Raw genomic sequence first — 13,084 nt, forward strand, 5'->3', positions numbered from 1 at the left:
TCTAAAATAAATGCAGTTTTAACGCTGTTTATGCCCAACGTTTGACCTTTCGTCTTATTTGAAAAATAATTATGATTAGTATTTTTATTGTTATTAAATGATAATACATGAATAGTACTTTATGTGTGACTAATATTTTTAATATTTTTTTATAAAATTTTCAAATAAGACGGATGGTCAAAACACTGGACACGGATATTTATGGTTGCACTTATTTTAGGACAGAGGTAGTACAAGTCACTGGCAAGAGCAAAATATTCAAATACTCCATCTTTTTGTCCAAAGAAAAAAACATTCAGGTACAAAATTCAAACAGCTGGACATGAGACCGTAAACAGTCTGTAGTAAACATACAGACAGACAGACAATTGTGTTCCTGTTTATGGCTGCCATCGCCGCCAGTTCGCCACTCGTACCATGTCCGAACAACAAAGCCTCAAATTCTCCGCCCCTAAACTAAATACGGAGTACTCCTCCACCCTAAAATATTGCAAACTGGGTAAAGAGTAGTACAGGGTTTTCCAAAGAAAAGGGGAAAAAAGAGCTACTTCACCAGCAATGGCCGGCGTTGCGTATGGAAAATCGTGGTCGCTGGCGTTTTTCAACCACGCTTTCCTCGCCCTCACGGCCCTCCCATACTCGCCCACATGTGACGTGCACATACATATACGCATCAGCACATGAATACATGATTGGAGAGTTTAATCATCGCCTCTTCCACAACAGTACTGTACACACAACTGATGGACGAAGGAAGAAGCCAAAGGAAATAGTGGTCAAGTTGATCACGCGAGATGCCGACACGTGTCCAATATTCGGTGTAATCGCACGGCTGATAGACGAGCCATGCCAAACTTCTGTAACAGATTCTTCCATCATATATGACGTAGAAGATCCTCGTTAGATATCTCAGCCCCCGTCCGTCCGGCATGCCGAACGTTTGTCAGCTCGTCACAAGGGACTACCGCACTTTGCAGGTGACCGCGACGCGCCAGGCCCATCGAAGCAGCCTCCATCAGCCCTGGCCCTGGCCCATACTGAATCCATTCAGAATCTCCTGCCTCATTGCGACTGCACAATGATTCTTTCTTTTTTTTTTAACCTTTTCAGAATACTTTTGGTGTTCCGAAGACTTGCCCAACGTGAATGAATGGGAGAAAGAAGAAGAAAAAAAATGGTACTAGTACTAATAGTAAAGAACTATGCACAAGAGTCACCGGGTAACCATTCCAACCAAACCAAACCGCAAAAGCTCACAGGAAGGCGAGGCCGGCCGGGCCAACGGAGCCCACCCAAAAAATTACACCACAAAATGGCCTCTCGCGGGGAGAAAAACGCGGCACCAAGTTGTGCGCCGCTGCGACGACGTGCGAGCAGGTGGCCGGCTCTGACAAAACCCGAAAGAAACGAAAAAAATTCACCCCGGGGCATAGTCGTCGTCGTCGTCTCAAGCCACCACTTCCGCTGGGCCGGGCGCCTCGAGGAGGGTGTGTGAGGCAAACGCGTTACGCGTGCACCTCCTGCCCTCGGCACATCCTCCTCTTCTTTTTCCTCTCCATTTACACAAAAAACACTCTTCGCCTTCGCCTTCCCTTTGGCTTGCCCTTACTTCTTCTCCCCCCATCCACTTTGATTGCAATGGCCCAATCTCCATCCACTCCAATCTTATTGCTCCTTTCGCTTTGGGTGCCTCGCTTGACCTCCAGCTGCCGTCACTCCGAGTCACTGTCCATGCTCTCCATCCCTTTCAGCCCTCTACGCCTCTGCATAGTCAGAAACAGGAGTTTTCGGTTAGTGCCCGAGATTAAGCAGAAACCTTGATGGATGGAGATACTACTAGGTGATTAGGTGCATGTGCTGAGCCTAATTCTTGTGGAGAATCTAGCACCCCTCAAGCACAACCTAACCATCAGGGGTTTTTAATAGCTGCCAGTCAGCTAAACAATACTAGTAGAGTTCATGTTACAAGATTCGAGCTGGCCTTGTTACTATTGGAAAATATATGCATGTTAGTATGTTACAGGAGCTCATTAAACTACAGCATGCTTGAATGCTCCTAATAACAAAGGGAATGAGTTGAAGACCCTATCACGGAAAAGGTGAAAAACAGACTAGTAGATCAAAAGACAGCACCACAATTTCTTTTCCAACCCTTTGTACCATTTCTTTTTCTTCTCTTTTTCGATGGTTATGATTCCAAGCTCTATCCAGACATTATCATGTGGTCCTAACAAAAGACACAGATACATGTCTCCACGTTGGCCCTTCCCTACTTGTCAGCGACGACGACTTGCATTCAAGCCTTCAAGGTCCGGAATAATCAAGTTGTCAACAATCTCGCACCCGCAGCTAAGCACTGAACTAACACCACCTAAGTAGTAATAATGCTACAGTTCTTTCTCATGCTTAGCTAAGGACGATAAGAGGCTGACAGCTGGGCCCCATACTGAAAGAGGCCAAGACTTTTTTTTGTTCTTTCTGCTATGACATGTGGCACACTCTGGTTTGTTGTGAGTTGTGACTGTAGTGTTCTTGAATGAGATTTGCCTGGGAAAGCACATGACAAATGTAGAAAGATGAACGAATGGATCCAACTAAACGTAGAACAAGAAGACTCCTTTAGGTAAGGGCAATAGAATGATCGTTCGCTTGCATCTCCACGTCCACAGCAATAAAGCTGAGCCAAATAAATCAGTGCCGTGCCGTCATCAATGAGGACACGGAGCATCACGAGTCATGGGCCCCATGTGAGGGAGAAGGGGCCAAACTAAAAGAAAAGGGCAAGTAATTCACCTACTCTTCGGCTTTATTTTTGCATTAGACCCAACCAATCTGGGTCACTGATGCCCTAAATCTAGGTAATTTTCCTCTTCTTGTCTGTAAAAATACACAGAATGCATGAACTGAAAATGCCAGGTGCAGAGTGGAGTATACCTTCTTCACACATTTCTTCTCTCGCACCTCATACCGTCCTCTCGTCAAGTCTGAAAGCCACATCCCAGGGAATACATACTGCACATCACATCGGGGGCAACACGAGACACATGTTAGCTCTGTGATCAGAACAGATGCAAGAATGGATCGGAGCAGATAAGATCAGGCCGGTTTGCGGAGCAAAGATTGGCATACTTGGAGGGTCTTGTCCACGTTCTTGGCCCTCTTCTTGGGCCTCTGAGGCAGCTTGGTGCCCTTCATGATCAAGAAGTCGTCCTCCTTCTCCTTGCGCGACAGCGAGATGTAGATCCGGGGCAGCTCAAACCGCTCGGAGCCGATCTTCTCGCCGGCGCCGGCGCCGCCGTTTGCGGTCACCGACGAGTCGTGGTGGTGGTGATGGTGGTTGTTCTTGGAATCCATGTGCAGCGCCGCGTCCAGGGCGGACTTGTGCGCCTTGTCCGGCGACCGCTTGTACCCGCCGCCTGATCGCTCCTCCACGGCGGACCTGATCATACCACCAGAGAAAGAAAACAAGACGTTAATCATGGGGATTGTTGCAGGTGCTAGTGGTGGTGATGATGGACTTGGAGGTGGTTGGGAGGTTGAGAGAAAGGGTAAAGGGGAAGAAGGGGTGGGTAGGGTGGATTGGTTACTCACTAGTAGTACAACTGGTCTGCTGGAGACTCCTACCACAACAAGATGGATGCACTATGAGCAAAAGCTATACTACTATTGTTGATGCCCAGAAAGAAAAGAGAGGGGAGCTGTGATGTGGATATATTTATAACCATCTACCCTACAAGCAGTACTACAAGCTCTCCCTCCTCTTGATGCTGCAAATTCATATGATGATGATCATCATCATCCCAACACCCCAAATTAACCAGATCGACCAAACGATCCTCCCAAATTAAAGCTGCCCTAACCAAGGAGTACCACCATGACCATCAACGAATTTCAGCGAGATATGGAGATCTCGATGGGGGTCCCCATGCATCATGCAACGTGTGACAAATACGGGTGCTGCTGCCTATGACCTTACGACTTGGGTTACAGATTAGTCAAGGAAGAGGAAGGTAAAGTTACCACCTCAATGTACCACACACCAGATCCGGACACACAACATCCTCCGAAAAATATTGTAAATAAAAATTAAAAGGGTTATAAATACCACGAAAATTCGGGGAGAGACGAAGAGATCTAGATCAGGTGAGAACCTGCTCCAATTTTTTAATAGAAACAAAAGTGTGTGAAGTAAAAAGGAGAAAAGAATCTTTTATCAAACTCAACCCACCCTTCTCTCTACGGAGCGGTACAGCTCAGAAACAAAAGAGACCCAAACCCGAAGACCCAAAAAAAAACCCGAAGCGAATAAATAACGCGGCGAAGACACGAACTCACGAACCCAACAAAACAAAACAAACGCAAGAGCCACCACGACTCCAACGAGGAATATGAGAGCGCGCGGCCCGGTAGTTTCCGCGGAGGGGCAAAAGCGGAAACAGAAAAAAAGTCGCCGAGCGAAATGCAGGCGAGGAAAAAGGAAGGACGTCATCTTCCCCACGACATCGATATGAGACGAGACGGAGAGGAGGAGGTAGGAGGCGTGTGTTACCTGTGGTGGTGTGCGTCTCCGACGGCGGCGGCGGCGGCGGACCGCGTCGGGAAGGACGAAGCGGACCTCAGGTTGGACCCGCGCGTGTACGACCCGGTGGTGGTGGATGGGGGCGGCGGCGGCATGAGCTTCTCCGCCGGCGCCGACGAGCGGCGCAGGATCTTGCCGGCGGCGGAGGCGGTCTGGCGGCGCTGCGAGGAGGAGGGAGCCGCGTTGGCCGAGGAGGACGCGTCGCGCCGGCAGCGGGACCGCTTGTTGTGCCCCCACTGCAGCAGCACGTCGCCACCGGTGCCCGCGCCGTTGGAGCTCGGCGAGGCCGTGTCGGAGGAGTCGGACGGGTGGTGGTGGTGGTGGTGGTTGTGGTGGGCGTGCGCGTGGTCGCGCGCCGGGCTCCAGGCGGCGGCCGACGAGGACGACGGCTGCGGCGCCCGAGCGCGCAGCGGCTTGGAATCGAGCTGTGACGACGGGAGGTACGACGAGAGGCGGGAGCTGTCCGCGGCGACGGCCATGCCGCCATCGTCGTCCTTGCAGGATCTCGACGCCGGCTTCCGTGTCACGCTACCGCTTCCTCCGCCGCCGCCGTTGGCTAGCGGGAGGCAGTCCGGGCTAAGCCTTTGGTACCTGCAGTGAATCAAAACGCGCCGATTAGCGATTTGATCGGAGGAAAGAGATCTGCTACAAAATGCGAGTCGCAAATCGGGCCTTCTCAGACCATCACATGGAATGGAAATAAAACGAACAGATCGAACTCTGCAGATGCAACAGAAGCAGGGTTGAACAGGAGGCACCAAAATGACCGAAAATTTGACAACAAACCAACCAGTTCTTGAAAGGGAACACGGCCACAAAGAACATGAACAAACTGACATGAACTATGGCTCTCATCATCCCAGAAAGAGTACCCATGGTTGCAAAACGACCAAACGATCCGATGCTTTTGTACCCAGACTCTAAAACAGCCAGAGAGGAACCAAGAAAAGCAAAAGACGATTATACTGAGATTATGAGCAGAAGACTGCGAAATACGGAGAGAATGAAATCGGGTCAAAACGAGACGCACGAATTCCACGCGAATTAGCGAAACCGGCATAGAAACAGTCAAGTAGAGATCAATCGAACCGCAACAGCAGCAACACCATGAAATCCAAAAATCAAACGAACAGAACAAAACCATCAGACAGATTAACAAGTAGAATCACAAAGGACAGCAATTCGACAAGGAGGCCGGCCATCACCGGCCGGCAGGCAAGCAAATCAACCAAATCGCTTCACCAGCCGAACAAAAAACCGAAAGAGGAAAACAAAACCGAACGCGAACCATAGAAACAACATAGCGATCTGACACAGAAGAGAGCAAGAAACGAGGAACCGCAGGAACAACCGAACAAGGACGAGAGGCTCGAGGGCCTGGAGATCTGCCGTCTACCTCATCATGTCCAATGCCGGGAGGGCTTTCAGTCTCAGGGCGCACGGCGACGCGGCGTGTCTGCCAATCGCGTGGACCTCCAGGGAGCCACGCATGAAAAAATGGCCGTCGGCCACCGGCTCCGGCCGCCCGCGCGTCCCTCCCTTTCTTACCGTCCAAACCAATCGCTCCCTTCTTCCTCCTCCTCGTCCGTCAAGTCGCGAGCAGACGACGACGATGAACGAGATGCGAGAAGCCGCCGGGAAATTTACAGGGGAAAAAAATCGTGAGAAGAAGAAGAACAGGCGACAGAGGAGGGAGGAGGAAGACGGAGAGGAGGGCAGCAATGGCGATGGGAAGCAGAGTCGGGGTCCAAATAGAGGCTTTATCTTTTCCGTTCTTCCCGTTTTGCCCCCCGCCACGGGTGGCAATTCACCGTTCTGCCACCGCTTCTGATCTGACAAAACTGCCCCCGCGCGGGCCGTGGCAGATTGGTGATTTGTGGTGAATTTCCCGGGCTCATTCGTACGAAGGAAAAAAAAACTCCAGAGAGGGAAGGAGAGGAGGAGATCCGATTCCGAGCGGCCTCCATGATCTCATCCTCTCTTGCACTGCAAGCCAGTGGGAGATTTCCTTTCGAACGGACGTCACCGGCAAGTGGCTGTGACAGGTGGGCCACTCGAAAATCGAGATACGTGTGGCCCACATGTCGGTCAGAGTAGAGACTGCCCACCAATAGCCGCCCGCGTGGTGTTTGAAACGGGGAGGTACTCCGTGCGATCATGTGCCACGTGGACGGTAAATGGCCTACTGCAAGCCTGCCACGTAGAGGCCCGTAACTCGCGCGCCCCCCACGTTGACGACGCGTTTTGCATCACTGACATCGTGGTCCCACAGATGCATGTGTCCCCAGTAGTCAGAGAGCTACATGTCCTGGACAAGAGAGGCTCACGAACCAACGGACGCGATCGTGTTGAGATCGTGGCGGGTACTAGTATGGGGGTGGATACAGTTCGTCGATCGTGTCAGAGGTTGGGCGGTAGTAGGCACGTGAGGAGGAGGCTGCCTATTGGTTGTGACTTGAGCTGTGATCGGTTTAGGGATCGGGGCACCATGAATCATGATCGGCTCACCGATGGGTGGAGGCTCAAGGCAAAGCATGTCCCGTGCACAAATCAATACAGCAGCCTGACTTGGTTTAACTGATCAATCAACATTCACTTTCAATCATACTGAATATTTTATTACTATAAATTTTGATACAACAAATCAAATACTAGTATCTCTTTACCATTGCTACTCTATTAAAATTTAGTTAGATAGAACTTGCGGAGAATGTGTTAATATTCATAGGTGGAGGTATGAGTTAGGGCTTCGACAAATATATCAATTGAACTTACGTGGTAGATAGTAAAAAAGCATCAACAAGTTAAAAAAAATCAAGGTAGAGAATGATATAATATTTGATCCAGTTGTATTTGTATGTGTAGGTTTCTTCTTGCAGCTTTTTGGGAAGTGCTCTTGAAATTTCTCTACATAAGGCCTGGTTTAGTTCCTAATTTTTTCTTCAAACTTTTAACTTTTCCATCACATCAAAACTTTCCTACACACATAAACTTCCAACTTTTCCATCACATCGTTCCAATTTCAATCAAACTTTCAATTTTAGCGTGAACTAAACACACCTAAAACGCAGACGCCTGGACCGTCTTCCTCTCTTTAACTGGCAGTTGGAATCCCCCTTCCCACAAGGAGGTCCTCATCCGAGTTAATCATGTTAACCGGGACTTTTCACATTAGTTTAGGTGTAGTTGTGTTCAAGCTCAAGTCGACGGTGGCCAACATCAATCTCCTGCATTGGAGCCATTCCCTGTTAGTTGCATCTGCTTCTTGTTTGCCGAATGAGTCGACCTCCACCATGCCTCCTAGGTGAGATTAAATAATCGTGCTCCCTTTTAACTACTAGGAGTATGGTGGATTTTCTCGGGATGAAAGCCTCATCCTCAGTCCCAAAGAAAACAAGGTAGTGTTGGCCGTTCTCTACTTCTCTAACAATCTATCCACGCTATCAATAACCTTCTTCCTTGTCGCAAAGTGACGGATCTTGAAGAGGGGGCTGATGATTTCTAGATGTACCTCAACCCCCATCTCGAAGAGGCTCCAAAATGGGAACACATTTTTTCCTTCATTTGGAGATTGCCATGGACTGACTAGCCTTGCTATCGCCATTATCATCAATGGAGAATCCCATGGAAGAACCAGAGTTTGGGACATGATTGCTTTTTTAAGTTTCTTCAAAAGCCCTTCTTTGCTTATTTGTTGCACAATGTGTAATTTACCCACGTTCCTAGGGGCTACCTTGCAAATACATCAATCCTCTCAGCTAGCTTTTTACTCCCTCCGTCCAAAAGAAAAAAAAGCCAACATCGTATTAGCATGTGACACATCCTAGTACTAGGTTTATTTTTTAAAGACATAGGGAGTTTATAGTAACTATGAAGGTAGCTCGCGCAACGTAAAATATGTTTGAAAAACTTGTAGGGAAGAAATATCAACCGGATGAGCCTGCCACACTTCAAAAGTATTATTTCTCCTTATATTTTCTTCATGGATATTGCTTGCACTTTTTTTCGAAACTATTTGTTAGTTTTAAACCATATAATATTTAATTTATTCCTATAAGAAATTGTTTATGATATTTTTCATTATATAGAGAGAAGGTTGACTTAGTTTGTCTAAAAAACATGTCTTAGAAATTAAGTATAAATTAAACGTATGATGTTTTCCAGTTCTAATTGAATGTTTGGAGTCCATCTTTTTTAATAAATCCTGAAAACTATTATTATTAATAAATGTATTTTATTTGTACCATTAAGGTAGCATTCCTTCTAATTGATTCGCATTAGGGTAATTTGTTATATACTTGCATATGAATAAATAAAGACAGACTAGATACACATATACTATATCCCACTTCCTATGATACATAATATATAGTGTAATTTTATTTGAAAACACCTAGTTAATATGAGTCCTAAAATTTAAATTTAAGTAACAAATATAAATTTAAACAAAATATGTTTTGTTATTAGTGTTTCTTATAGGTAGATGGAAGGTAATTAGTATCAAAACATTATGGTAATGGAACATGCGGTGTTTATTTTGATTTAGGTGAAAATCAAGAATCATACTATTTTACCAATCCCTTTTAATTTTGCTTGTCCTCTATTTTCGCTATTCATGTTAATATCTCGTTACCTGTCTCTTTCATGGGGCTGAACAAAGAAAAAAAATCAGATCAAAATAGATTAAACTCAATAAACACCGTTGTTCAATCCAAGTTTAGGCTGGTTTCAGGATCAAAACATATTGTTTTAAGTAGAGTTCAGAGTGCTGGAACTAATCTTCTCCGGTCTTGCTTAGCTACGGTGTTTTGGCCGCTTTGACTTGCATTTACGGCTAATTTTTTCGGTGGTAGATAACGTGCCTATTGACTATGAGGCGTATGTGGTAACTTTGTCAATCTCAAAATATACCGACCGGTTCTTCCGGAGATGATCATAGTGATAGGGTGTACATGTGTGAGTTTATAGGGGTGAGTGTGTGTACGTTGTGAACGTCTATGTTTATATTGTGTTTCAATTATCTCATATTGAAGCGACAAACATAAATCATCCATGTGATAGCAGGAGATTACAACAATGCAGAATGAAATCTCCGGGTTTTTTTTTATGGTCTAATGATTTGGATGGAAACCATACCTCTATTGTCTATGCTCTGATTTTGTCCTATGCCCTTGCACTTTGCCAGCTCGCAATGGAGTCATCATGAAGAGAAGACAAAGATCGAAGAGAGCCTGCAGCCGAATTAACAGGACTTAATTCATGGACCACGGCCACAACCGATATGTATTCCTTTTGCGTGTTCGTGAAAAAGAAAAACGAACAACATCAGCCGTTGATGCAATTATGCAGTGGAAACACGGATTAGAAAAGGAAGGCGCACTCATAACACACGCTCCTTCGGTCCTTCCTTCAGAAATGGCTGGTTTCTTTGATGTTGAGTGGTGACACTGTGGTACTGCAGAACTTCCCGTTCCCTTCTTATAAACTGTTGATGGCCAACATTGTTTGCATTGTACCCGATTCTGAACATGAATTTTTATTGTCCTGGATGTAGAACCAACAGACGGTATCTATTGGAGTATTAGATCTATTTTTGGTTTGATCACTTAATTGCACGTGGTAATTGTGTGCCATGCAATGTACAGAACTACAGATGGAGTCCTTGAATTTTTGAGCAATCATGTTGTGAGACTGTTCTCTGTGTGCGGCAGCATGTGGACGACTGCATTTCTCTGTAAAAACCTGCGTAAATTGTAGCTCTGGACAGAGTTTAAATGCATGGCAATGGCATACGGAGTAGTGTATAGGTAACTCTACAACCCCTCTTCTTCGTTGTTGATGCTGCTGCTGCTGCTGCTGCTGCTGAGTTTGAGCAGGCCATTTTCGTTCCGATCCACCTGTCCAGAGTGCAGACAATGCCAAAAAAACCGAGGCCTGGCTATGAAACTCTGCTTTGGCTGAAGTATCTTCTGATTTTTTTTTCTTTTTCAAGTAGTCTAACAGGTCCAAAAGAGTGCCTTTATAGAAGCTTTTCCTTTGCACTTGACTCTATTTAAGGGTGCAAACAGGCAGGTCCGTGAACCCATTTATAATACAAATAACCCCCTTATAATATAAATATTCCCTCCGTTTAATATTATAAGTCGTTTGACTTTTTTCTTAGTCAAAGTTCTTTAGTTTTGACCAAATTTATAGCAAAATATAACAATATTTTCTAAAAAAGCAAACAGTGTATCAAAATATATTTATTGCTAAATTTAATGAAACTAATTTGGTGTCATAAAGGTAGCTATTTTTTTCTATAAACTTGGTCAAATCTAAATAACTTTGATTAAGAAAAAAATCAAACGACTTATAATATGAAACGGATGGAGTATAAACATTTTCTCCTAGATGGTCTTATATTTATATCCTCTAAGTGTTCCCTTGTTCAGATAAAACTAATAAGGCAAATATTTAAATAAGAGAAGTAGTCCAGGTCAGGTCAAATAAGACTGTTTCTATTTTCTTATCTGGGTTTCCTTTCTTATGTATTCAAGACCTTTGTCATATGTATGATATTGATTCCGTATAGGATTTAGTATATAGTGAGCCCCGCCGAGCTTAATACACAAGTATATGGTACCTGTATTTATGACACTGACAATGTTGTAATGCTTGCTTCTAGTCTTCTAGAATCAGATCAGAAAGCCACCAAAACAAAACCAACCTGATAGCTCTCCTCGTGTCTCTTGTGTCCCTCTTCCATGCATGTAGCAAGGTGAGCTAGCGTGTGAGAGAAGAAGAAATCGAATTCAATGGAGGAGGAAGAAATAGAGGAAGATATCCTTCTTCAGCTTCTTCCGTGCTGCCTTAGTCCTAGTCTTCTCATGTAACCTCCACATCCCGTATCTTCTTCCTCTTTGTCAACCCAATCAATCGTGTAGGTGTAAAACCTTCATCTTTTTCAATCAAAGTTGAGACACCTCAGGGGACGCTGTCGAGGGCTACAGTAACTTCATGGTCACCCGTCCTTGATAACGAGAGTCGTACGCCATCTATGATGTCGACTTCGTCATCACTGAGAATTGCTTGAAGAGCATGATCTTCTTCTCCTCGTACATATCTACTTATCAGGACTAGTACCCCACAAACTATTAGACCCGTGTACTAGGTCTGGTATCCAATAGGTATCATGTTTGGTACTCACCTGACATGTGGGTTTAAGCCTGTTACCACATAGTACTACATAGTTTCAGACATGGTACCTGTAGGTACCAGTAACAAGTCTGATACCCAACTAGTATTATATCATTATGGAACGTGAGGTATATCATACCGTTTTGAAACGTGATTTCATATAATAACAACCCCCTTATTTATGTTTCAGCTACTTGTTATTTCGACCAATCATAGTCACATGTATTTAGTTCCACCTATTTCCTTAGGGTAAGTGCCTTTTAAGGCTGAAACCAAGAGCAAGACGGGTAAGTGGGAGAAAACCGTGGATACCTACGACGCGACGAGGCGTGGTATTTTGGTTGGGGGAAAACTTTCTACAGGACATAAACATGTAATTAGCTAGGAGACACTGCAAGAATGTGTATCTGCTGTGGTAAAAAACTGGTAAATAGCTGCTGGACACCTATGATATTATTTTATTATATCTAGAGCAAATAGAGAGAGAAATAGCCGCAAAAGTATGATTTTCCCCTGCCTGCCATGTGCGGCTCGTATATAGCTCCGACGTAGCGGTGGCCACGACATGTTTGGGCTGGCATGCCCCTCATGCTGCAGCAATATAATGATGAGCGCAGGAACAACGCGAAGTCACAAGCCCAGGTGCGCGGGCCCCCTTGAACCCCCTAGAGAGCTGCCTCGCCGTGGCGAGACCACATGCGCTCCGTGAGGCCCTGCTCGACATGAAATAGGAAGTGGTTAACGTCGTGCTCGCCTGCAAGCACGGTGTGTGGCGGAGCACTGGCATCGGTGTGGCCCTCGCACTGCAGTGGTGACAAGTACGGGAACGACGCGGAGCCACGGGCCAAGACGCGTGGGCCACCCTCAAACCCCCAGAGAGCCGCCTCACCGATGATGGCGGCGACAGTGGGTGCGGTGGCGGTGTTAGAGCTATATACGAGCTGGACTTGGTAGGCAAGGACAAAATCGTACTTTTACGACTGTTTCTCTCTCTATTTTCTTTGGATATTATAAAATAATATTACGGGTGTCCAGCATCTAATTACCAGTTTATTACTCCCTCCATTTTTTAATAGATGACGCCATTGACTTTTTTTCACATGTTTGACCATTCGTCTTATTCAGAAAATTTACGTAATTATAATTTATTTTGCTATGAGTTGTTTTATCACTCATAGTATTTTAAGTGTGATTTATATCTTATACATTCGCATAAAATTTTTGAATAAAACGAATGGTCAAACATGTAAGAAAAAATCAACGGCGTCATCTATTAAAAAACGAAGGTAGTACGATCTTACAGTAGATATGTGTTCTTGACTTTTT

The 13,084-nt window shown here is 45.4% G+C and overlaps 1 protein-coding gene across 2 annotated transcripts; it reads right to left on the bottom strand.

The window, feature by feature from the left end:
- Positions 1-1,201: 1,201 nt before the first annotated feature.
- On the bottom strand, positions 1,202-6,329 carry LOC4324389 (uncharacterized). 2 transcript variants are annotated; one of them, XM_015791675.3, is made up of 5 exons: positions 5,976-6,302; positions 4,550-5,170; positions 3,130-3,439; positions 2,935-3,012; positions 1,202-1,763 (listed from the first exon to the last, which is right to left on the bottom strand). In XM_015791675.3, the coding sequence occupies exons 1-5, from the start codon at positions 6,068-6,070 to the stop codon at positions 1,713-1,715; spliced, it is 1,155 nt and encodes a 384-aa protein (XP_015647161.1). In that variant the 5' UTR covers positions 6,071-6,302; the 3' UTR covers positions 1,202-1,712. The 2 variants fall into 2 exon arrangements, with proteins under 2 accessions (XP_015647161.1, XP_015647152.1); XM_015791666.3 differs by lacking the exon at positions 1,202-1,763 and having other exon boundaries at positions 2,602-3,012; positions 5,976-6,329.
- Positions 6,330-13,084: the final 6,755 nt, after the last annotated feature.

Source organism: Oryza sativa, chromosome 1 (genome assembly GCF_034140825.1).
Source record: "Oryza sativa Japonica Group chromosome 1, ASM3414082v1".
NCBI classification, from domain to species: Eukaryota; Viridiplantae; Streptophyta; class Magnoliopsida; order Poales; family Poaceae; genus Oryza; species Oryza sativa.